Source organism: Zea mays, chromosome 5 (assembly GCF_902167145.1).
Source record: "Zea mays cultivar B73 chromosome 5, Zm-B73-REFERENCE-NAM-5.0, whole genome shotgun sequence".
Taxonomy (NCBI): Eukaryota; Viridiplantae; Streptophyta; class Magnoliopsida; order Poales; family Poaceae; genus Zea; species Zea mays.
In genome coordinates this window covers 155,142,095-155,168,169 of record NC_050100.1, presented here as the reverse complement: position 1 = coordinate 155,168,169, position 26,075 = coordinate 155,142,095, and the positions used below count along the sequence as shown (strand labels likewise).

Sequence of the window (26,075 nt, the reverse complement as noted above, 5' to 3'; positions counted from 1 at the left end):
CGTGTAGCCTGCCTGAAAGATCAAAGTCGGAGAGCATGATGTGGCCATCCTCTCTCACGAGGACGTTCTCTGTCTTCAAGTCTCTGTAGACCACCCTAATCACGTGCAGGTACTTCAGCGCAAGGAGCACTTCTGCGGCGTAAAACCTGGAAAAACAGAGAACCACAAACATCAAAACTATGTGACACTACATATTTCGTGTGACAAAAGTTATCTGGCAGAACATTATGTGCACCGGGTCTGCATGCATGTATTTGTGGTCTTTAGATTATGAAAAACATGCATGGCGATTGATGGCCATCTCGTTTATTCAGAGCTCCACATTCTGGCAAACAATAGTATGAAATGTGCATGTTGTTGAATGCATTCACGAATAGTGCAAGAAGCAATGATGAAAATGTGCAAAGCAAGCATTAGAAGTTATGTCTATCCTAATCTAGGAATCAAGTTCTATATCATGAGATCTGCATTAAACATTGCATCTATACTAATTTAGGCATCAATATGCTAAGCATGACAGAAACAACAAGAAAAAAAAGATGGAATCACTTTAACTAGCACTCCTTTTAAAATTAATAAGTAAAAAACCAACTTTAGCAAGCAGTCTATCGCTAGCACGACATTTTTTTAAGGATTCACTATCCTCCACGCAACCACTAGAGTGTTTGACTATCGTACTGAATTATTGTTGTCCTGCATCTTTTTGAACTGTGATACAGAAGTAGTATGGTAATACGGTTATATGCATGTTCGGGGATTGAGTCCTCAACTTTAATTGAAAAACCAACAAATCTGAATACACTTGCCTTAGTCGAGATATGTATCTCCTTTTAATTCTATACTTCTTTCGCATGCCCCCTTAATCTTGATGCAAACTATGGTGTCATGCCTTCTTCCCCTTATCTCTACTACTAATTATGTGCCTATCGTAGGCGTCCACAATTGCTTGGCGCACGGTTCTGCCGTCGCGTTGCGCGCCTACCATCTCCCTCCGCGCTCCATCTGCCACCATCCTCGCTCGCCTCCCTCCACGCTTTCTGCAGTCGCGTTCTCCTTCCTTCGACATCGCAGATCCCCCGCGCCTGCCATCTCTATCCACCACCATTCGCGCTCCATCCGCCACCATCCGCGCTGCATCCGTAAACTGCCTCCCTCCGTGCTTCCTGCAGCCGCGCGCTCCTTCGACGGTGCGGATCCCGCACCCTTGAATCCCGCCAGCGGATCCCACAATCAAGCAGCGGCGGCGTCCTTCGATGGCATCCTCCCTCGCCCAGAGACGACACACTGTGGTATGCAGGCGGGGACCTAAATCGTGTCTGTACCGCGCGAGGTGTCGCTGCAGGACCTCCTCGTGCAGCTCGTCGTACGACGATGACGGTGTCCTTCTCTTCCGTCGCCGAGGTACGTCCAGAGCGTGGCAACGACACCCACAGGCCACGACATCACCGCTCGGTCTCGGCGTCCGCCTCCACGCACGCTTCCTCCCAGATCGACGGAGTCCCTGCTCTCTAGATGCGGACGAGATTGCAGCCTCGATCCGCGCTCTCCAGGTTCGCCCAGATCGACGGCGTCTGCGCCGCGCTCTCCATGGAAGGTTCGCCCAGATACACTCTGATTCCCTGCTCCTCGCTCTCCCCTGTTCTCGCGCTCTACATGGAAGGCGAGGCAGGCGCCCAAATTGACAGAATCCTTGCTCCATGCTCTCCAGACGCGGATGGGATTGTGGCCTCGATCCGCGCTCTCCATGGAAGGTTCGCCCAGATCGACGGAATCTGTGGTCTCCAGTTTCTAAAAGTTGGAATCTCAGCTTCTAGAGCCTGTTGCAGCTTCTACGCCTAGATCGACAGCGTCCGGCCGCTGGTGCCCGGCGCCAAGCTTCACGCCGTCGTCGACGCGTGCCACAACGATTCTGTCCTCGACCTCCCCTTCCTCTGCAACATGTCCAGGTAATTTGGAAGCTCATCGTCCGGTGCTGGAATCCCTGTGCCCGTACATCTAAAACATATCTCCATTCCTCTCTCTGTCTGTCTAGGACCGGGAACTGGCAGTGGGAGGATCACCGTCCACCGTCGAGCGTCTGCAAGGGCACGAGCGGCGGCCAGGCGGTGCTTATCAGCGGCTACAGCGACGACAAAAGCAAGTTCAGCATGGTCAGTGCACTGCACTGCACACCCATCCTATACTCCTACTATGGCGTGCCCTCCCCCTTGATTTCCTCTCAGTTGTCTGGCCAGGCGGTTGGTGCGGGATCCATGGAGATTTCCTACCTCTGGAAATGAAATACACATGGGCAGAATCAAACAACAGTAGATTTTTTATGAAATTTAGGATTGTTTACGGAGCTGAATATGGATACATGCAGGTGGCCTTTTTGTACAGAGGAAGGAATGAGTATTAATTAAGTTCTAATTAGTTGCGAGTTGTGTTATGTCCTATAGAACTGGGGAGTTTTGCTCCATGGTGGGTGTTCCTAGGCTGCAAATTTTGTATGTTCTTGCATTGAGAATATGATGGGTGAAGTCCGTGACACGTCGCGTCGCGCCGTCGGCCGCAGACAGCTCAATACTGAGGTTGAGGCCTCACACCTTTCTGCAAAAATGCACATAAGGTGCTCCACCTTGCCAGAATTTTCGTGTGTTTTTGGTTTCTAATTGGTCATGTAAAAGTTTATGATTAGTTGTTGCATCAATGGATTGGCTAGAATTTTCAAAGTACATGTGCTTGGTGTCTTCTCAAGGGCATAGGGAAGATATCATAGCTGATCTTTTCACACAAGTGAAGGATCCACAAAAGGGATTTGTTCACTGTGGAATGATCAAGCATGCTAAACATCTTAGTTGTCTAACTTAGTTCTTCAGATAAACAATCTGTCCTTTTTTTAAATGTCATATTTTTGCTTCATGGAACTACTCGTGTCATTCTATAAGGCAAATGGGAGCTGCAAACCAAATAGGAAAATTTCTATGGGTTCGTAATTGTCTGTTTGAATGAATCATGTTGCTGTCTGAACTTAATCTCTTTTCCTTGCATGTAAAGAAAAACAGCTGCCAATTTTCTTCATGTTAGTACATATTTCAATAGCTAAACAACTACACCTTGTATACTTGGAGAAGAATCCTGGAGTTATTTTACTTGTTTCCTTGATTTGTAGAGACATGCCAGTGAGGAGCAGTTTAGTCGGTTCTTGCTTTATGAAGTGGATGCAATTAGAAAGGTATTTTCTTCACAATATTATTCTCTTTTGATGTATTCTCCTAACCGTGTTTACATAATTTATTGTTTGTGTTTGTACTTAGGCGTGTGCCAGCTTGGAAGAGGGCTACCTTCCTCCAGTTACATTCATTGTGGTGCAAAAGCGCCATCACACACGATTTTGTCCTGAAGATCATTGTTCACACAAACAGACAGATCGACGTGGAAATATTTTGCCAGGTAAAACAAATTTGCTATTGTCCAATTGTTCTTGAAACTGATGAGGCCACATTACTACTATTTGATGAATCATATATGTATGTATGTATGTATATTTTATATATATATATATATATATATATATATATATATATATATATATATATATATATATATGCGGCTCTCCTATGCATTCTTATTGTTTCTGGATACTAATTTTATTGTGTTCTTAGGAACCGCGGTTGACACGAAGATATGTCATCCAAGTGAATCAGACTTCTACCTTTGTAGCCACTCTAGCATTCATGTGAACCGATGCTAGATGTTGTGATGCTTCAGAAACAAAACAAATTCTTGTCTCAACGCGAGTGGTTTTACTCATTTTGCACTTTTGGCAGGGGACGACCAGTCAGCACACTACCATGGTGGGCATTTGAGATTTGCAACCTTGTCGTGCATAGTTTTCTCTAACACACTAAGCACCCATTGCACCGAAAAAACTTACAGGATGAACTAGATGCAAAACCTGAAGAACTGGAAGGAGAAGAGTTGGAATCTCAGCTTCTAGAGCTTGTTGCAGCTCTTTCGATGCATCCAGTGCATGTCCCAGGCAACAAGCAACCAGCTCGCCCTGCTTCACAGAAAGCTACAGCTAAAGACGATAAATTGGCTACACTGCAAGCTGAAATGACATTATGACCAGGTTAATGTTTGCTCCATCTGTACATCTTAATGTGTATTTGATGTTCCTTTCATGGGATTAATTCACTGGTATCTATTTCAGTATTTGATTCATAACTTCTGTGCGCTTCCCTTAAAAAGTTGTTGTTTATTAAGAAGTGGAATACATGATAATCTGCAACCACAAATTGTTTTGTCGTGTGGTGTCCAAAAAGTTTACATGTATACATCTTTTTAGAATTTTAGTTTCCATTTAGTATCTTCCGCTCTCTATTTGAAAGAAGTGAAGTTCTTCCATTCCCCAAACTTATAAATCATGTTTTACTGTTGTGAATTGTTTTTGCTTAGATGTAGACAATTTTGTTTTCTATAGGAACATAGTTTTTCAAATTGCACCCCAAAATATGATAGCTTATATATTTTGGTTGTGATTAGGAGTGTTGGGTTGACTTCCAGATATAACAGGTAGTTGATATGTATTGCTTCGATCCAAATTTAAATCTGAGTTGAAGATCTGGTTTAAGCATTTGATGAAAGGTGATCCTCAAATATCATGTATTCCTTACCAATGATTCCATCCAGTTCATCTCTCTTATGAGTTATGAATAAGTGGACTTCTACTTTTGCAGGATTAACGCATGGACCAAGGAAGCGCATGACAAGCCTGATAGCGTGGAACTGATGAAAGGGATGGTCTCTGCTACATGTATTACTGTCCATCCCATCTTTGTTTAATGGTCGCAGTTGCTTTATACAATTATTCCTACCTATGCTAGACTGTGAGACATTATATATCAATGTATTTTATCATATTGATTCCGCAGATCTAGGGGCTGTGTGCGCACTTAGAATCAAAGGTGCAGCTGCCAAAGTTCAACTAGCATTTGTTTGCACTTTCGTAAGTCTATGGCCATCTCAATTCAGAACATGCAGTATACCATATGGTCTGATTACTTTTGGTGCTTAGGTTCCTTTTGACATGGCTACAAATTCTTTTTACGGAACAAGAAGACATCCCATGAAAATCCGTCCCTCACATATACACAAAAATGAATCTATTTGATGGAAGCAGGTAACTATTCTTTGTGATCCCAATATTTCCCAGCCCTCCTCAGATAGCAGCTTGGAATGCACCATTTTATGACTGAGGTAATTTAATTACAACCTCTCCTTTTATCGTCTATAATAACTTAAATATGTATGAGATGCTGATAGATGAAGTATTCATTATACTAGAATTTGGGAGCAGTACCAACATCACATGATGATTTTTAAAGAAAAATTACCATCAGCCACACCTAGGGCTGGAAAAAAGCTCAGTTGCAGTTGTGATATTATTTCGTCTTTTTAAACCTGTCAGGAAAATGTGATATTATTTCGTCTTTTTATTTCAAGTTGCAGTTGTCTCAGATGCGAAGTAAACTTTATTGGTGTGGTAGTCTTGCAGTTGCAGTACTGTTAATTAACCCACCCCTTATCTTTGTCTCTGTAGTTCTCCAATTTGAAGTATATAAACGTCGCAATGGTCATGATAATAAAGAACATGCTGCCAAATATTATAACGGCTATAGGAGAGAGAGATATTCATGAAGGGCCAGAATAAAAAGGATTGGGCTACACTGTTGAAAACTCTGGTCTTCAACAGGCTCGAATATGAAATACTCCATGGCACACCAGACTGAAACATTCCTACTAGCTGTCCATCTTTTTTGATGATGACCTTGTAGGTTGATGCTCACTTATCTTGTAATCTGCTTTTGAAACCTCTGCAGTATTTCATTGCTATTTGTTGACAATTTGATGTTGTGGATGTGTAGAAGGACCACACTTTTCTTGAGTTTGGTTGTGCTTGTTCCAAATCTCCAAAGTGGCTATTGACTTCTCGGTGGTTAATGTGTTGCTTTTCAAGGTTTTATTTGGGCCTTTTGTTCTAAGTTTCTGTTTATGGGTAAACCTGGTGTTCTGAGAATTTTATCTTTTCAGCTATAGTGATGGTTGGGACATGGTGTGTGACTGTTCCTTTCAACTGATGAGATCTTGTACCAGGATTATTTGTCTAAGTATGCAAACATATACTAGGCTTTATTGAACTATACAGTTTTGGGTGAGCCATTTATTGATTTATAACAATTACATAGGGAGTTTACTTTTAATAATGCATACACTAGGCTACTTTAGAATTAAAGAAGTCCAACCAAAATTTCCTCGTTGATTGTTTCTTTTCCCTTCTTTTGCAATATTCCTTCTACACGTATCTTCCTTTGCTTGCATGCTTCTCCCTCTTATTAATGAATTGTGGAAACTCTCTTGCCGCCTTTTCGGGGAAAAAAAACTTGTGTCCGATGCTTGGCAATAGAAGCTCAATTACATGTACTTTTAATTTCAGATTGAGCTTCCCTTACATTCTACAGATGCCAGTGGAAGCTTCACGATGTATATGGTGTGAGATTAGTAAGGCCACCTGATTCATGAAGACTGATTACATGCTTAAAGGGACTAGGAGACCAGAGAGTCTGTTTAGATATGCACCATCATCACAGAAGAAAGAAATGCAGCTTGCACTTCTTGCTGAACGTTAGGGTACACGTAACCATGAATCTTTAATTGGCAACGTTGAATGCTTTCCTGGCCCTGTTCATACTTCTTGCTGAATTGATATAACCAATAGACATGATCTGTTCGTATTTTTGTTTTCCAGAAATAAAAGGTATGATTTGAATTCGTGAAGTGACCAAGAGACATTACTTGCATTCTTTGTGCTTTGATCTGTTTAGTGATGACAGGTATAATATATCTGGAGAGTTGTTCCTTCTTTATAATTTTGTTTTTAACAAAGTAAGTTTGATTAATTCTGTTAATGTAAACTTAATTCCCCTATGTCACTGTATAGGTGCATCCTGACAAAAAAATCCCTTCCTAAATGTTTCCTCCAACAGTTTCTCGACACCATATTTGAGGGAAAGTGAGGGTGACTTAGGATATGATTAAATATAGGATGTTGGATAGGGGTGCTGCCGGAGGGAAAGTGAGGGTGATTTCTGTTCGCAATGCCGAAAGTCGCGCCCTCTATTTGCGACGTTGGAAAGTCGTTGCCATCGTCCAAGTTCGTCGTCATCACTAACTGTTGCGTACTCGAGCTGTGTGCGTCTGACGTCCGAAGCTGCACCGAGTGTCGTTTCTTCTTCGTACATTGCTCCGTATCGAGTTCGCCCGCATAATGATCTTCTCCCTGTCGTGCTTGTCGTCGCTACGTCGTGGTAAAAAGGATTAGATTAGTGTATGATTGTCGACATATTTGTGTGTTATTACAAAATTCTAAATTGACTCTTTAGAAATAATTTGTGTAATATTGATAATGTTTACCACATGGATTTTACATATTATAGCGATATTTGTCGTTCCATTTATATATTTCATACATTTTTTTTACTCCCGTCGCAACGCACGGACATTCACTTATTCGAAAATGAAGGCACGAGATGACGAGAGCTTACACAGTCCGACGGATTCAGACGTGTCTTCTGTCTATTCTGTCGAAGCCGTCGCCTCTCAATCTGTTCTGACGAAGCAATGTTCTATAATCACAAAAATCTCGGTTAAACCTATCTTCCCATTTTGTTCCTCGTCGAGCTCCTCGCTCCGCAGCCAATCATCCTCAGCCAAAATTTCTAGAACCTCGCGCAGTCGCCCGCACCACGCCAATCTGCTGCTGCTCTCGATGGTGCGCCTCCATCAGCTCCTCTCTCGCACGCTTGCATCTCACCAAATCCTCGCTTCTGCCACCTCCAGCGTCCGCTCCACCCCGCGGCTGCTTCTCCCTCTCCGGTTGCCGCCGCCTGCTCCTCCTCCCCATGGCCGTACTCTGCTTCCCATCATCGTAGCCGCGTCGCGTCAATACGCCTCGTCGACCTTCGGGAGGCGAGGGCGCTCGACGCGGCCGCCGATGTTGCTGAGGCGCAAGAGAGCCAGGAGTCCGACGCGGAAGGGCCCTGGCGAGCTCCGCGTGCAAATTGGCATAGAGGAGGCCCTTCCCGACGACCCTGGAATCCTGGTAATAGCTTCTGGGCCCTAGTTTCGCAGTTTTGATCTGATGGTGCAGGTTTTTTTCTCAAAATAAATTGAGCACGCATTTGAAGCCACTTTGTGATATCTCCCTTTGTACGTAATGTTAAATTGGCATCATATATCTATCCATCTCACTGCAAATCGCTTTGCAGAGCATTGCAGAAACTCTTCGGACGGATGTTGGGAAGGCAGTGAAGCTGGCCCTCAACGACCTTGAAGGCTCGGATTACATGACCAGAGATCCTTCTATATGCAATGTGGACAAGTATGCTAGCATTGAGGTCTCTGTGTTGCTTTGTGATGATGATTTCATCAGGAAGCTCAACAAAGAATGGAGGGATGAGGATCATGCTACTGATGTTCTGTCAATGTCTCAGCATATCCCAGAGCTTGATATTCCCATTGTATGACATCCTACCAAATGAGTCTATTTATTTTGGATGCTTCTTTTGACCCTTTTTGTTATATATATGTTTTGTTTTGCTTTGACAGCTGCAGTTGGGTGACATAGTAATTTCTGTTGACACAGCTCGACGGCAAGCAGAAGAAAGGGGACACACACTTGTTGATGAGATAAGAATCCTCATGGTTGGTTTGTTCCTCTCTTTATTTCCTAATAATGTTTAACTGCAACTTTTCCAGTTGCATAAATGGATCAATAGTCGTGTGGATGTTGTCAGATTTATCAATATAGTCATTTTCATCTTTGCTGCACTTTGTACCTCCATAATACGCAAATAGGATGTTCAGTTCACTCTGCACTCTGAACCTTCACAATAGGAGCATACAACATTAAGAAAATTTGTATCAAAGGCATAAAAACCATAGAGCACTGTTTTAATGGAGCAGTATCTGATATTTAAAAGCTGCCTGCAAAAATAGAGACTAAAGGTCATGGCGAGATGCACAATGCACTAGTGCTCAACTGCTTGTTTCCATCAGCCATTGTGTATCAACAGCTGAATGACTCTATGCTATTACTGTTGTAATTTGTGAAGCATCCTGCATATGGCAGCCAAAGAGCTTTCACACTTCTTTATGCTAACAGACTTAAACTTCAATAGGTGCATGGGCTATTGCATTTATTGGGCTTTGACCATGAAGTCAGCAAGGTGGCTGAAGAAGAGATGGAGAAGGAAGAAGAACATATTTTAAATACTCTTGAATGGAGAGGAAAGGGATTAATTAAGAGTGCTTATGATATTGCTACTGTTATGGAACATTTACAAAATTCTGTTGGTATGTTTCCTCTGCACGGCTTAAGCATTACAGAAAAGAAAATGAATGGCAATCTATTTCTTGTCGCTTACCTATAGATTCACTCACAGAGGCTGATAGCAATATAGAGAAAGTGATCCTACAAGAGAAACATCAACCCAAACTAAGCCATATCATCTGTGATATAGATGGTGAGTTGACTGAGCACCTAGAAATATTTGGCTTCTAGTGGGTCTTGCCAAGTTCTAGTGAATAATTTCTTCCAAAAAATTTGGTAAGGTACTATCATGGATTATGAAGGTGGTCTGCATGAAAAATCAATAGGATCTTTGAGAGAGGCAATTGCAACAGGAGTAAATGTTATCATGGTTACTGGAAAGGTGGGTTCTATGCAGTTATGGTATTTGTTCATGCAATACTAATGGCACTGATCTGAAGTGGCAGCTAATTTTAGAATAACTTTTAAAAGCTTACGATTACCACTCATATTCATATGCCAGCTTTCCCAAAACAGACAATATGAGGGACACTTGGGAAAATTATCATGAAAGCTAATAGTTAAGAGGATGCTTAGTTTTTATGTCAATTTTATTATGTTAATTGCTTCCTTATTTTCTTTGATTGTAATATATAGGCTGGTTACATACTCCATCTATTCTAAATTATACGATGTATTGACTTTATTAATTATATTGGTTTCGCTATACAATTAGATATACACTATGTCTAGATACATAGTAAAATAATATATCTAGAAAAAAATAGTAAAAACAAACAAGGGTAGATCGAGGGCTGGAGACTCCCACATGAGTGGGTCTCGGGAAAGGATAAACCGAGGCAAGCCTCCCCCGCAAATGCGGAGAGGCTACTTCAAACCCGCGATCTGATGAGTCAGTGAGACGGCTCTCACTATTGCATCAGGCCTGCCCTTCTTATCTAAAAGTGTTGGACTGCTGTGTGTGCTCCCATTGTAATGGGCCTTGGCCCAACCCATACACTATTGATATAGCTTACCCTAATTAGGTTAGGGGTTTCTATCCAATATGGTATCGAGCCAGTTTTTCTTTTCCCTCTCCCTCTAACCAAAACAGCTTATAATTTGGAATAAAGGGATTATGAAATCTATGAAATAGGTACTTATGGTAATTTCTATTTTACATTAGGTAACTATGTATTCTTGTCGAAGAAAAATTCTATTATTCAATAATTACTTATTTTTTTATTGAACTCCAATCCAATAATAAGTAATATAATATCATGTGATCAATGAAGAATTAAAGCGTGTTAACAACATCCAAGAGACTTATCACTTCATATTATTTTTTTTATTATGTGTTCTTTATCTAGAGTCGGGCTTCCACTATTAGAACCTTCAAGCTTCTTGATTTCCGCGAAAAAGGTGATTTTATTTCAGAGACTTCACCTGGTGTATTTTTGCAGGTACATCATATTCAATCTAAATTGAATAAGAATTCTAGATTTGTAGAGATTATTTATCAAAACCCTGTACTGATGTGCCATCTTATGTTACCCTGTTTTTTCTTGTGCTATAATCCTGAGGACGTAACATGGATGGATAGTTTTGCCCAAAGTGTATTTTATTTCACACAATTTCAGAAGTCCTGTGTATATATGTATATGTGCTTCACTGGTTTAGCATAACCAAATTGAGTTCCTTATCATTACCTTTGACCAAACACTGTTTGCTTGATATTCATTTTTCTTCTACAAAATAAAAGCCTTAACAAAAGACTTGTAAAGTTACATGGGTTGGAAAGAAATGTTGTTTTGTTGTGCGAATATAACATGGTCAAATTAAATTTTTAAATATTCGAGGCAAGGTTGAGCATCTTTAATTGCTGCCCAATCCGTGTAAGTTGTTTCTGCAACTATGTATGTATCACATGAGCCACATACAAATGATAATATTGTTAAATTGAGATGTTTTCTGATGCCATCATGTAAGGATTATTTGGAAGGAAGTGGTGCCAACTTCTGAGCTGTCACCATCATTTTTCCTTTGTTTATCTGAACATCTACTGGTTTCATTGAATCTACCATTTTCTCAAGTGAGACTAGGCACCCAAATAATTATATTTCTGCTACATTTGGTTCAGGGTTCACTTATCTATGGAAGGGATGGCAAAAAAGTTCATAGAGCAGAATTGGATTTAGATGTCTGCAAGGAGGTAGTGACTTACGATTATGTCATTGAATTATTTTTAGTAAAATCTATGCTTGTTCTTGAATTATATTTTGCACCCACTATTCCTTTGTTCGGGAGATGTTGGCCATTTTTTAATTAAATTGGTGTGTTATTTGTATTTGGTTTTGGATGATATAGGCATGGAATGCACTCCCCTTGAGCATGAGCTCCTACCAATGTTTCTTTCGAGTCTGTTAACATCTTTTTTTTTGGATAAGGGAAATTTTATTGCTTCAAGATAATCAGAAGTCACAACTCTCTTGAAAACAAAAACCCGACTTCTGCATCGCGCAAGATGCACACGGTCTAAACAAAAAAACCAACAACCCAAACACTCTAGTAGTAATCAATCCTAAGACTAGATCGCTACCCATGAGTCTGGGTAAAAAAACTTCTTGACCACTTGCTCTAAACGTTGACAGGTAGCCAAAACCAACTCCTGGAAGATAGTCTGTTAACATCTATGTTTCTCTTTTATTCATTTTCGCTAAAAAAACTCTCGACCTAGAAAAATCATCATTTATGTTACTTGCGAGTTCCATTTGTTCAATTTGCAGGCATTGCTGTACTCCTTGAAGCATAGAATTCCTCTTGTTGCGTACTGTGAGGAACAATGTCTAACATTGTTTGAACACCCATTTGTTGAATTGTTGCACACTGTACATAATGAAAACAAGGTATAAACTTTAGATATTTTCTGTACAGACTTATGTTCTAACTAAGATAGGCTTCAGGCAGTTGACGCAATTTTGTTTATATCAGGTAAAAGTGATGCATTCAATTGAGGACCTTTTGGAATATTCATCTATTCAGGTTTGTCTTACTATACTCGTACTTTAATCGTGGAAAGCATATAATGATTTATTTAGGGTTCTTTTGGTTGGACTTTTGAACCTGCTTTTGCTTTTGCAAAAGCCAGAATCCAATCAAAGGGGTGAAAATCTACAACTAGTTTGGTCCAAAAGCTACTTTTGCTCTAGTACAAAACTAAAATGCAGTCCATCCTCTGCTTTTACCCACCTGCCAGCAGTTATGAAGATATCAATTCATTGTTTTCTTCTTTCTCGTTTTCGACCTCTTCCCATCCGTGAGACTATGATCCCTTTCTCGTCCCATGCGGCGTCTTTGGCTAGTGGCGGTGCTCCTTCCTCCCGTGCTCGGCTTCGACGACCCCTCCTTTCTAGGGCGAGGCCAGCCCTTCTAGCTTGACCTTGGCCCTAACCTCCTCATGGGACCTAGGCCGCCACGTGGGTGAGCGTGGGTCCGCTGTCGTGGGTGAGCACGGGTCCACCGTCCCAGGCGAGTGCGATCTTGGCCAGGTATCCATTTGGAGGAAGAAAATGATGCTGATGGATGGGGTCCGCTTGTCACTGAGAGAAGATGACAATGAATTTTTTTTTCCAAAAGTCACAACTGTTGAACCAAAAGGCTTTTAGCTTACGTACAACTCGTAACCCACTATTGTTTTTCCACAGTCCACAAATAACAACGACTTTTTTAGAAGCCACGACTGAACAAAACACACCCTTAAGGCTGGTAGGGCTTTGATTTTTATTATTCTGGTCAATATTGTTAGTATCTTATGCATAATAGTGAACTTTTTTATGTTGTCACAGAAGTATGATAATAAAAAAAACTTTGAAGTAGCAAATATCTATATATTTGCTAAGCTCATAGCATCCTCACTCGAATGGCACAAACTGTAGGTCTACCTATATAGATCATCCAATGCACTATCAAGTAGTAGGAACACTTACCAACACAAAACTTGACACATCACCATTAGTAGTTTAGTAAGATAGGCCTCTCAACCTGTTATTAGGTTATATGTTCAAATTATCATCTTGGGTATGAGTATTAGATTGTAAGGATTCTTATTATTTCTTTATATTGGACATCCATATATGGTTTGTGTGTACGGTCCAGCGCCTAGGCGTTAACCGTCGGCCGACCTTGTGTATTTTTGGTTAGAGAGATATGAGATCTTGTTGTTTCTATAAATTACAAGATCATCTTACCCTATATATTGTATACTAGGTCTCTCATCAATCAGTCCACTGATTCACTCAATGTTACATGCTCCTTACCCAGTGTTGTTGCTCCATGTTGCCTCTCGACACTCCTCTCGTCGACCCCGACGGCGATGCTACCATCAACGTCGCTGCCAGTGTTGACCTGTAGCGCGCAGAGGATGCCTACGCCGCTAAAGAGGCTAGAAAGTGCATGACTAAGATCACCTACGATGCCACCCTAGCTCGTGCTGTCATGTGCGGGCGCACCTACACCAGGTGCCATAGGGCCCGTGACGTGCGCCGAGCCCAGGAACGCGCAGTTGAGCGCGCGGCCACCACCAGTGGCTAAGAGGGAAAGTAGGGATTTATTTCTATCTGCTAGTCCTAAATTAGTGGAGTTTGTTTCTCCAATTAGTTAGAGATCTCTTTCTATCTGCTATTCCGAAATTAGTGGAGTTCGTTACTCCAATTAGTTGGGCCGCAGGCCATATATACCCATGTACCGACCAATCGAGGATTAACAAAATTATTACCTCCAATCTCCTCCTTACCTCTACCTAAGCTCGCGATCAGGGGGAATAACCCGATCGATGAAGACAGCACGGGGGCAAAACCTGGCCGGCGACCACGGACTGCGACTACGAACTACGTAGTCGGGGACCCACCACCTTGAGCATCTCTGCTCTTGACAACCTGGTATCTAGATCCCGGCGTTCCTCGCCCACCCGTTCCGCCCATCTGTCCACCGCAGCCGCCTTTCCGTCTGTCGTCGCGGCCGTTTCCCATAGCCCACCACTGTCACCTTCCTCTTCCACTGCCTCCACCGTGGCTCACCGCGCCATGGCGGATCCGACCCTCGCTGATGTGGTGTCAATGTTGAGGGCCCTCAACGCCGACTTGACGGTCGTGAAAGCCGATTTGGCAGGCCTCACGGACAAGTCCGCCTCAACGTCTAACAAGGGTGGCGGCCGCCTAGTCGGGCCTCGCGACCTCGACCGTCCGCCCAGATTCTAGAAGCTCGACTTCCCACGCTACGACTGGAAGTCTGACCCTTTGCTCTTCATCAACAAGTGAGTCTTATTTCCATCAGCAACGCACAATGCCAGAGGAAAAGGTGTGGATGGCCTCGTATAATCTGGAGGACGTCGCGCAACTCTGGTTTATCCAACTCCAGGAGGATGAAGGCACGCCACCGTGGGGCCGCTTCAAGGAGCTGCTGCATCTGCGTTTTGGGCCGCCACTGCGCTCCGCCCCCCTATTCGAGCTCTCCGAATGCCGTCGCACGGGGACCATCGAGGAATACTCCAACCGATTCCAGGCCCTCCTTCCCTGTGCCGGGCGGCTCGAGGAGGCACAGCGGGTACAGCTATACACCGGCGGCCTGCTTCCGCTGCTCAGTCACCAAGTGCGCGTCCACAACCCGGAGTCTCTTGCGGTGGCCATGAGTCTGACACGCCAACTGGAGCTCGTTGAGCTGGACCGGCTGAATCAGGCGTCTACCAAGGCCGCGTCGTGTGCCTTACTGCCAACATCGGCACCGCGTCCTGCGGAAACCACCCTTCCCACGCTACCAGCACCTCCGGCCAAGCCGCTGGCGTTGTCTGCGCCGCAGGCCCAAGGGGCCGGGGCCCAGGTCAAACGCCGTCGAACGACCTGTCCAAAGAGGTGCAGGTCGAACGACGTCGTCTTGGGCTTTGCTACAATTGTGACCAGCCGTACACACGAGGCCACAACCGGGTCTGACGTCGGATCTTCTACATCGACGACATTGAGATAGATGAGGAGGTGGCGACTGACGAGGCCTCGATGTTCTCTCTACACGCGGTCGTGGGTGCGCCGGTGAGTAGCACCATCCAACTGCACGTGCGGGTGGGCGCCGTGGACTTCATCGTGCTCATCGACATGGGGTCCACACACAGCTTCATTGGGGAGGACGCCGCTCGGCGCGCGGGCCTACCCATCGAGCCACACCCTCGACTCATGGCGACGGTGGCCAACGGGGAACACGTCGCCTGTCCTGGGGTCCTCCGCTAGGCCACGGTACTCATCGACGAGATGGCGTTCGGCATCGACCTATACGTCATGCCCCTGGCCGGCTACGACGTGGTGCTGGGCACACACTAGATGGCAACCCTGGGTGACATTGTATGGAACCTGGCGGTCAGCACCATGGCGTTCAAGCAGGCCAAGCGGGACGTCTGCTGGCGTGGCGTTGCTACACCAAGCCCTCCACGCCTGCACACCACAGAGACCACCGAGCCCTTACCAGATGAAGTGCTCGGCTCCTTTTTCGGCGTCTTCGCCGAGCCGACCGGTCTACACTCGGAGCGCGGCCACAACCATCTCATTGTTCTCAAGCCGGGCGCTGGTCCAGTGGCTGTGCATCCCTACAGATATCCGGGGGCGCACAAGGATGAATTGGAACGACAATGCTCCGCCTGATCAAGCAAGATATCGTACAGCGCAGTGACTCCGCGTTCTCCTCCACTGTCCTCCTCGTCAAGAAGCAGGATGGATCGTGGCGCTTCTGCGTCGACTACCGCGCCCTCAACACGCTCACGATCAAGGACGCTTTTCTAATCCCGGTCGTCGATGAGCTGTTGGATGAGCTCCACGGCGCCAAATTCTTCACCAAGCTCGATCTGCGCTCAGGGTACCATCAGGTGCGCATGAGGCAGGCAGACATCCACAAGACGACATTCCGTACCCACGATGGCCTATATGAGTTCCTAGTGATGTCGTTCGGGCTGTGCAACGCCCCGGCCACGTTTCAGGCACTCATGAACGATGTACTGCGCCCCTTTCTTCGCCGCTTTGTACTTGTCTTCTTTGACGATATCTTGATCTACAAGTCTTGGGCGGATCATCTTCGTCATCTCCGCGCCATACTCAGCACGATTCGACAGCACGTCCTCTTCGTCAAGCGCTCTAAGTGTGCATTTGGGGTCGCGTCTGTCGCCTACCTCGGCCACACGATCTTGGAGGCGGGTGTGGCCATGGATCCCACCAAGGTGCAGGCCATTCACGACTGGCCGGTACCTCGATCGGCGTGGGCGGTGCGGGGCTTCCTCGACCTCGCAAGCTACTACTACAAGTTCATCCACAACCATGGATCCATCGCGGCTCCGCTCACTGTACTCCTCAAGAAGGAGGGCTTTACTTGGGGCGACGTGGCTGCCTCAGCCTTCACCGCGCTCAAAGACGCGGTCACCACAGCGCCGGTGCTGGCCATGCCGAACTTTGCCAAGCCCTTCATCGTCGAGTGCGACGCTTCGTCTCAAGGGTTCGACGCAGTCCTCATCCAGGAGGGTCATCCGCTCGCCTTCTTCAGCCGGGCCGTGGCACCCCGACACCGAGCGCTTGAGGTATATGAGCACGAGCTCATCGGCTTGGTCCAGGCGGTTGTACCTATAGGGTCGCCGTTTTAGCGTCAAGACGGACCACTACAACTTGAAGCACTTGCTGGAACAGCGCTTGGACACCATTCCACAACACCATTGGGTCGGCAAACTGCTGGGCTTCGATTTCTCCGTCGAGTACAAGCCAGGCGCGATGAACGTCGTGGCGGACGCGCTGTCTCGGCGCGACACAGTGGACGGGGAGCTGCTCGCTCTGTCCGCTCCACATTTTGCCTTCCTCGACAAACTCCGGCAGGCTTAGCTCGGGGACCCGACCCTCCTCACTCTCCATGCAAAGATCGCCGCGGGTGGCTATCCAGCGCCATGGTCGGTCGTGGACGGCATGGTGCAGTTCGACGACCGGGTGTATATACCACCTGACTCCCCGCTGCTGCAGGAAATCTTGGGGGTAGTCCATGAGGACGGTCACGAGGGCGTCCAGCGCACGCTTCACCGCCTCCGGTGCGATTTTCATTTCCCTAATATGAAATAGCTTGTGCAGGACAAGGTGCGCCAGTGCGTGGTCTGCCAGCGCTACAAGTCTGAGCACGTGCACCTGGTGGGTCTCCTCCTTCTGCTCCCGGTGCCACAGGGTGTTTGGACCGATGTCGCACTCGATTTTGTAGAAGCACTTCCTCGCGTTCGCGGCAAGTCGGTGATCCTCACCGTGGTGGACCGGTTCAGCAAGTACTGCCATTTCATTCCATTGGCACATCCGTACTCAACTGAATCAGTGGCCCAGGCTTTCTTCAATGACATTGTTCGCCTCCACGGCATTCCCCAGTCCATGGTCTCCGACCGCGACACAGTCTTCACGTCCACATTCTGGCAAGAACTCATGCGCTTGATGGGCACCAAGCTGCAGATGACGACGACGTTTCACCCCCAGTCTGATGGTCAGTCCGAGTCAGCCAATCGCGTCATCCTCATGTACCTGCGATGCCTCACGGGGGACAGGCCGCGCGAGTGGCTCCGGTGGCTACCTTGGGCGGAGTTTCTCTTCAACACAGCATACCAGACGTCGCTGAGGGACACTCCATTCCGAGTGGTATATGGGCGTGACCCGTCGTCCATCCGGTCGTATGAACCAGGCGACACTAGGGTGTCGGCCGTCGCCAAGCAGATGGAGGAGTGTGTCGAGTTCCTGGCAGATATCCGCTACCGACTGGAACAAGCCCATGCATACCAGAAGCGGCACTACGATCGCGTGCATAGACCAGTCCACTACCAAGTGGGCGATTGGGCGTTGCTTCGACTACGTCAACGCACCGCGTCATCACTTCCTCAGGCTGTCGGTGGCAAGCTCAAGCCAGGATTCTTCGGGTTGTACCGCATCGTCGAGCTCATCAACGAGGTCGCCGTCCGGCTGGAGCTTCCTCCCTGTGCCCGTATCCACAACGTCTTCCATGTCGGGCTATTGAAGAAGTTCCAGTGCACCCCGCTAACTGATCCCCCGCCGCTACCGTTACTGCATCATGGCACCATCGATCCAGAGCCCGAGCGTTTTGTGCGGTATCGACTGGCTCGAGGTGTCCATCAGGTCCTCATCCAGTGGAAGGGTGCATCGACAGCGTCGACTACATGGGAAGATGTCACCCCTGTTTCGCGCCAACTTCCCACAATTCCAGCTCGATGACGAGCTGGCTCTTGACGAGGAGGGAGATGTCATGTGCGGGCGCACCTACACCAGGCGCTATAGGGCCCGTGACGTGCGCTGAGCCTAGGAACGCATGGCTGAGCGCGCGACCACCACCAGTGGCTAAGAGGGAAAGTAGGGATTTCTTTCTATCTGCTAGTCCTAAATTAGTGGAGTTTGTTTCTCCAATTAGTTAGAGATCTCTTTCTATCTGCTATTCCTAAATTATTGGAGTTTGTTTCTCCAATTAGTTGGGTCGCAGGCCATATACACCCATGTACCGACCAATCGAGGATTAACAGGATTATTACCTCCAATCTCCTCCTTACCTCTACCTAAGTCGGCGATCAGGGGGAATAACCCGATCGACGAAGATGGCACGGGGGCAAAACTCGGCCGACGACCACGGACCGTGACTACGAACTACGTAGTCGGGGACTTGCCACCTTGAGCTTTTCTGCTCTTGACACGTGCACAAGAAGCCAAGCGCAAGGCTGCCCTCGCCAAGAAGGACACGGTGCAGCTGATAAGCGCATGCATGCCACCCTTGATCGTGCTGCTCGTGAGCGTGCAGTGGTCGAGCCCCAGGAAGATGTTGCCGTCACCAACTTGGCTGAGTCCTTATGAAGGACCTTGGTGTCTTTCATCACTTCTTATGTATTAATGTTTAGCACACCAACTCGGGTCTCGTCCTCTCTTAGCCACAATATATGATTGACATCCTTGAGTATGTTGGAATGGCTCACTGCAAGCCAATTTCGACACCTGTTGATATGAATCCGGAACTCTGAGCAGATGGTGCTCCCGTATCTAATCCTATGGACTTCTGCAACCTTGTAGGTGCTCTTCAGTATCTCAAGTCTGCCTTTATATGCACGATCCTCGGGAGCCACACCTTGCTGCCCTGAAATGCATTCTACGCTATGTTCATGGCACTCTGCACATGGATCTATTCTTGCGCCCCTCCCCTTAGTCCAACTTGGTGGTTTACTCTGATGTTGATTGGTTGTCCTGATATGTGCAAGTCTTCCTCAGGCTATGTAGTGTTCCTTGATGAGAATCTGGTCTCTTGGTCATCCAAGCGTCAGAACACGTCTCTCACTCCAACGCTAAGTACCGAGCAGTCGCCAACACTGTTACAGAAACCTCCTGGTTACGCCAACTCTTGTCTAAGTTGTACACTCCTTTGCACAAGACAACTTTTGTGTATTGCGACAACATCAATGTAGTCTACATGTCTTCCTAACACGTGGAGATCGATCTTCACTTTGTTCGGGAGCGTGTTGCACTTGGTGATGGCCATGTCCTCTATGTTCCTATGACATCTTCGCCGACATATTCACCAAGGGGCTACCTTTGTCAGTCTTCATGGAGTTTCGGTCTAGTCTAAACGTTCGATATACCAACAATTAGACTGCGGGGACATGTTAGACAGCCATATACTGTTTGGTTGTATGGGTCCAGCACCCAGGCGTTAACCACCGGGCAGACCTATATATTTTTGGTTAGAGAGATTTGAGATCTAGTCGGTGCTGTTTCTATAAATCACAAGATCTCCTCACCCCTATATATTGTATACTAGGTCTGTCAATTAATCAATTCACAAATTCACACAATCTCATTTGCTTTCACTTTACATTAAAAAACCTTGGCAACCTAGGAGGAACTAGGTGTATTGTTAAGAAGAAATAGGCACCTGAATTTGCCTTGATGAGGACTTGAACTTGGGTGCTCTGTGTGACCAACTGAGCTAGGTTCTGTTCCTATATTATCTCTTTAGACGATAAGCTAAGATTGTTGAGGTTCTCTATGTGAATAGAGGCGAAAGGGGCTCTAGCCTAGTGGTTAAGGACTTCCGAGTAACACCTCCAAGTCCTGGGTTCGATTCCCCTCGGGGGCGAATTTTCAGGCTTGGTTAAAAAAATCCCCTCGCTGTGCCCCATCCGCTCTCGGGTTACGATGTCCTGTGCGCTACCCTCCGGTTGGGCCGTTGCAGAGTGGACGGTTGACGCCGGCCCGTTAGTGATGGGGGGGCCAGGGTTCGGGGATTTTCTCGGCCGGGACCATTGTTTCGGTCTCTTATTAATATAATACCGGGAGGACGGTCTTTCCCTCCCCGGCCGAGTTTTTTTTCTGTGAATAGAGATGAAAGAAGAAATGCAGTATGATCAATAAAATATCAAGGTAGCTCATAAAATGTCTTTAGCTAATCTCCTTAACACAGAGTTGTCAGAATAACTAATTCATATTAGATCAGTTTTGGCACTTGACCTTCCTGTTTGGGCCATCAAAGCAATTGATAAGCTGAGGAAGGGCTTCCTCTAGAGGGGCAGGAAAGAGTTCCGTGGTGGTCACTGCCTCTTGGCTTGGCCTAAGGTTACCCGTCCCAAGGAGCTGGGTGGTCTTGGGATTAGTGAGTTAAAGAGCCTCTGTTGGGCTCTGAGAGCTCGTTGGCCATGGCTGCAGAAAACAGATCCCAGTAGGCCTTGGACGGATTTCCCCACTCATGTATGTAAGGTGGTTAAAAATCTGATTGCTGCAACCATTATTACTATGCTCGGTGATGGAGCCAATACCCTTTTCTGGAAGGACAGATGGTTGGATGGGAGATGTATTAAGGACATAGCTCCTGCAATGTTTGATTTGGTGCCCCTGCGTCTTGCCAACAGACGGTTGGTTAAAGATGCTCTCCCTAATTTCCAGTGGATCTCCGATGTGAATGGGGCGATTTCAGTCAGAGTCATTGCTGAATTCCTGGAACTTTGTGAAGTGCTTGATGCAGTTGTGCTCCAGCTTGGAATAAGGGATAGACATTTATGGAAATTCAGCGCTTCAGGGGATTATACAACTAGTTCTGCTTATAAAGCTCTCTTCCTTGGTTCAGTTCAGTTCGAACCAGCAGAACGTGTGTGGAAATCTTGGGCTCCTGGGAAGGGCAAATTCTTTATATGGCTTGTGGAACATAATAGGTGCTGGACTGCTGACAGGCTTATAAAAAGAGGACTAGACCGACCTGAGCAGTGTCCCTTGTGCGACCAAGAGGCTGAAACCATAAATCATTTGCTGGTCAAATGTGTTTTTGCCAAGCAGTTCTGGTTTAATTTCCTTAGTTCAGTGGGGCTACAGGAGCTGTGTCCAGCTCATGAGGATTCCTTTGAGTCGTGGTGGAAGTCTAGCAGCTCTCGGGCATCTGATCTTTTGCGAAAAGGTTTCAATTCTTTAGTGATCCTAGGTGCTTGGACCATTTGGAAGCATAGGAATAGATGTGTCTTTGATGGTTGTAATCCCAGCTTGGCCACAGCCCTTAGGGTGGCTAGGGAAGAGGCGGTGCTCTGGTCCTTGACTCATGCCAAGGCCCTGTCCTTCCTCCAAGTTGATGAGTTGCTGGCTTAATTTAGCGTTGTGGGTCGTGTTTCCTCCATGATAGTCGGTGATCCTTAGGCAGTCGCTAGTGGTGTGTGTGCTGTAATGGGGTTCTCTCCCCCCTTTCTTATTCTTCTATTAATACAAAGATGCGCAGCTCTCCTGCGTATTCCAGAAAAAAAATATTATATCAGTTTAATTTCTATTGGATTTACACTATTTACTTATACATGCAGAAATTACTTCTTTTTGATAGTACCAAAGAGGATTCATCTGTCCTAAGGCAGCATTTTTCAGAACTGAGCAGAGGGAAAGCACATGTTATCAAAATGCATTCAAATACAATTGATATTGTTCCCCTCAATACTTCAAAAGGTGGTGGTTTAAGAATTCTACTTGATCATCTTGGAATAACAAAAGATGTAAGAATTCATTCCCATTAAAACTATATTTAGCGTTCATTTTTGTGCCTTATTTCAATCTGTCGTTTGCTCTGTTGAAATATGGAAGTGCTGGCATTAGATTTTTCTCTTATGGATGTCGTTTACTCCCCCCCCCTCCCCCTGCAGTGCGATCTTGATTCTATTGGAGACTATACCAGATGGCTAAGCAATAAATGATTCAACTGACATGATTACTGGGTCGTTCTTAAGAAAAAAATGTGGAATCGTAGGCGCGCCAAAGGAACAAAACTATTGCTCTGAAGGTTGCAAAAATTGTATGTTTGTAGCACCATCTCTTTTAGTTGGCAATTCATGTGTTTTTATATTTCGAAAAGGATTGGGTGGTGAATGTCAGCTTAGATATTTCCTTCAGGTAATGTGTACATAGATTCAAAGTATGTAACTTCAGCGGAAACTAGCCTTTAATTTCAAATACCATGAATTTTTTGTTCGTCTTCTGAACAGATCATTTTGTTGAGATACATGTGAAGAGAATTGAATGGGCCACATCCTTGTGCAACTGGAGCTTACCATGTGACATTTGCTTTTGTCCAAAGTCATCTGCAACACCATTTTTAACTCTACATAGATTTTTTTGTAGTTTTGTTTTGTGTAGCATAGCATTGATAAATGTTGCTAAATAAACGAGTTAATGGTTTCTCCACGTTGTTGATATTTGTTCGAATGAAACTAATGCTGAAGTATAATTTATGGTCAGGAATTCAATGGATGCATTGTGATGACGATAACTGTATTTTCTGCCATGTTGGGCTTTGTTTATTATGACTCACCGTTACTCATTACATCCATTTGATTGATCGATCTTTTTATTTATCATGAAATGAAGCACATAAGAAATCAGGTTGATTGTAGAAACAAATATTGTTCAGATTTTCATGCATAAAGCACACACGAAGCACAGCTCGTCAATGGAAAGTGGAGGCTTGTCACCCTAGTTTTCCCTTTGTTACAGATCAATATGTGTTGCAACTCTCTTGTTCTGGTGGGCATATGATTTAGTGCTGATGTTCAAATTGCTGGTGTTGCTAGTTCCTGGCATTACTCTAGCAAATGAACCATTTGAGGGCCTCTTTGCTATCATCTTGTTGCACGGCCTTGATACAATGATTGTCCGTTGGTTCATGTCTAATCCTACTGAATAGCTTTTGCTTGCTCTCATCCTCTTACTGTATGAAACTTTCTTTGCAAGGTCTTGAACACTTGTAGCATCAGATATAGACGTGAATGATTGGGCCTTCCCTTGGTAGTAATTGGACAGCCCTTTCCTGTGGAAATCGTGTTAATTGAACATGAGTTGGAATGCTTTGCATCTGAAGTGAAATTTATAGAAGTAATGTTGACTATCCATCTTTTATAATCATGACATTGTGTTATATATCCACTCAGTATTTTTTCCTTTCAGCAAATATACATATGAAGTTGAACTCTGCTGCATGCTTATCATAGATCTTGTGCAAAAGGGAACCTCTACTAGTTATCACAGAGCAGTATCAAGTTTTGTTGAGCTGAAAGTGAATTTGCAAGCTTTTTATAACAAATAACAGATCATTCCATTGTATGGTAGGGACAGAAGCTTGCTGGTTTAATAGAAGATAATAGTGCAAAGAAATCGCAAAACTTATTGAAGCATTTGTAATTTTGAGGCTATATCTTTTTCTACCTTCATCATGAATGTAAAAGTTACAAAACTACATTGTGAAGCCACATTGTGATTTATTTGTAGAAATTGGACAGCTTTTATGACTTTTCTTCAAGGTAAATGATTATAAACATGCACCTGATTGGAAGCTCATCTAGCAGCGAGGATAACTCATACAGGGGACCCTCGGCGTCCAGATGCAACGTGCTCGAAGATGCTGAGGATGGCTCAGAGCGATGGCCAGGTGGGGAAGAAGTTGCATCATCAGACACGTTGGAAGCTGATGAGCACAAGGACCCACTGGACGCGCCCGAGAAGGAATTGTAAGACTCGGAGCTTTCGTCACCTGGTTTATTGCAAATCTCCTTGTGACACGAGGGTACTCCATGAGGTGCTAAGTTGTAAGGCTCTGCCATTCAATGTTTTGACATCAAAGGGACGCAGCTTATGTGGATATATATAGGAGAAAAAGGGAGAGCTATCCAAGTGGTTGGATAAGCGTCTTGTTTAGTCGGAGAAATTTTGTGAACTCACGGCCGGAGAGCGAGTGATAGTTGCCCTTACTCCATGTGATCTTGATAGATTAGTACATTAATATTTCTTCATTTCTTGTGCTATTTTATTACTTATGAACTCCGTCTCTTCGTTGTTGACATGAAGCAAGAAATGGACATCTGTCACTTATTTGGATAAATCAATGATAACTTAGCTGATGGGGAGCATGCGGAACAACGCCCTTCGGGCTGAGACAGACAAGCATGTTACCTCCGGCCAAGAAAAAGAGAGTTATCCCAGCGGATTAGGAAGGATAAGGTAGATTATGGCGGCAAGAAGGTGCTTTCTGTTAGCCTGGGGCTCATGCCTAGGGTGTTAATAATGTTAAATAAGAGTGAGATTAGTTTCTTTATTGTGGTGTGGTAGACTTGTGGAGCCAATCGGCTGGATCTCAGTCAGGTCGTCGTCAACACTCCCTTATCATGCACACACATGAATCTTTTTAACTAGGCAACGACTGCTATACAAACAGTCTAAGCGTACAAGCAAATATCTGATTTATTATATCGTGATCCAACCGTAGATCATATTTAACACTTAAACCCTTTCACCACCAGCTCAATAATTTTTATAAAAAACCTCTAACAAATCATGGTTGTATTTATGGTTGGATCGTAATCTAATGGATCAGATAGTTTACTTGCACGTTTGAAAAAAAGACTGCTTGTATAGCAGTCATTGCCTATGCTTGTCGATCATCGAATCAGCTACGTCTACCGACCGTACTGTCGATTTCATTATCTACCATCGTCAAACATAGTGTTTCAGGGTACAACATTTACCGTTTGTCTATAGTAGTTTCAACGTCGTTACATCAACTTTTTTTTACAGACTTTAGCACAACGCTTTATTAAAATAAAAAAATCATATGAGTCCATAATTAAACAAATAAAACAAACAATTTATAAAAACATAAATGAAAATTACATAATTTCCGAAGCTAAGAAAATTACATAATTTATAAAAAGAAAAAAAATACTATAATTTACGGAAACAATTGCCAGTTGCGTACGTGTGTTACGCGTAAAGGGTGATGCATCTGTATGCATAGTGCTTTTGGAGCCAAGCACTGAACGCTACCGTGTAAAGAGTGATTCTCACGTTACGGTTAAGCCACGTAGAATTTCTAAAATATATAACTGCATATGATTTGCCAGGCATAAAGCAGTAGACTTTTTCTGCAGAAAACACTAGCCACAGCAACGCATCTCCAATACTACCTGAATACCTGAATGAAGAGATACCCTCACTGTACTTGCAACGTTACGTGCAAGCTTGCAACGACGGAGGCGCACAGGCATGGACACCTCAGCAACTCGCACAAGGTGAAGGTAGGAAGAGAATGCCTTTTGTCGCCTTGTTCCGGCCTTCCCTGCAGCTCCAGAGCACTGGTTGTCAGAGCCTAACTAGGCCCACCGAGGGGCTAC

General features: G+C 45.0%; 2 protein-coding genes across 16 annotated transcripts; one reads left to right on the top strand and one right to left on the bottom strand.

The window, feature by feature from the left end:
- The first annotated feature begins 7,586 nt into the window (after positions 1-7,586).
- Positions 7,587-24,781, top strand: LOC103627072 (haloacid dehalogenase-like hydrolase family protein). 15 transcript variants are annotated; one of them, XM_035959149.1, is made up of 14 exons: positions 7,587-8,143; positions 8,310-8,561; positions 8,650-8,745; positions 9,222-9,396; positions 9,486-9,566; positions 9,655-9,755; positions 10,723-10,815; positions 11,493-11,564; positions 12,139-12,258; positions 12,344-12,394; positions 22,247-22,412; positions 22,560-22,708; positions 23,644-23,784; positions 24,255-24,781. In XM_035959149.1, the coding sequence occupies exons 1-11, from the start codon at positions 7,811-7,813 to the stop codon at positions 22,337-22,339; spliced, it is 1,467 nt and encodes a 488-aa protein (XP_035815042.1). In that variant the 5' UTR covers positions 7,587-7,810; the 3' UTR covers positions 22,340-22,412; positions 22,560-22,708; positions 23,644-23,784; positions 24,255-24,781. The 15 variants fall into 15 exon arrangements, with proteins under 15 accessions (XP_035815042.1, XP_035815038.1, XP_023155960.1 ...); XM_035959145.1 differs by having other exon boundaries at positions 22,227-22,412; XM_023300192.2 differs by having other exon boundaries at positions 22,560-22,806; positions 22,899-23,784; positions 24,255-24,729.
- On the bottom strand, positions 23,283-24,528 carry LOC118472062 (uncharacterized). The gene is made up of 2 exons (XM_035959151.1): positions 24,232-24,528; positions 23,283-23,719 (listed from the first exon to the last, which is right to left on the bottom strand). The coding sequence occupies exons 1-2, from the start codon at positions 24,507-24,509 to the stop codon at positions 23,401-23,403; spliced, it is 597 nt and encodes a 198-aa protein (XP_035815044.1). The 5' UTR covers positions 24,510-24,528; the 3' UTR covers positions 23,283-23,400.
- Positions 24,782-26,075: the final 1,294 nt, after the last annotated feature.

What these genes read in the sequence shown, in the direction of transcription:
- LOC103627072 (XM_035959146.1), top strand. Translation starts at nt 7,811, where the DNA reads ATGGTGCGCCTCCATCAGCTCCTCTCTCGCACGCTTGCATCTCACCAA. An exon ending in ATGAGATAAGAATCCTCATG is followed by an intron (nt 8,746 to 9,221) that starts GTTGGTTTGTTC and finishes AAACTTCAATAG; the next exon opens with GTGCATGGGCTATTGCATTT. An exon ending in ACATTTACAAAATTCTGTTG is followed by an intron (nt 9,397 to 9,485) that starts GTATGTTTCCTC and finishes ATTCACTCACAG; the next exon opens with AGGCTGATAGCAATATAGAG.
- LOC118472062 (XM_035959151.1), bottom strand. Translation starts at nt 24,509, where the DNA reads ATGGCAGAGCCTTACAACTTAGCACCTCATGGAGTACCCTCGTGTCAC. An exon ending in CTAGATGAGCTTCCAATCAG is followed by an intron (nt 23,720 to 24,231) that starts GTGCATGTTTAT and finishes CGATTTCCACAG; the next exon opens with GAAAGGGCTGTCCAATTACT.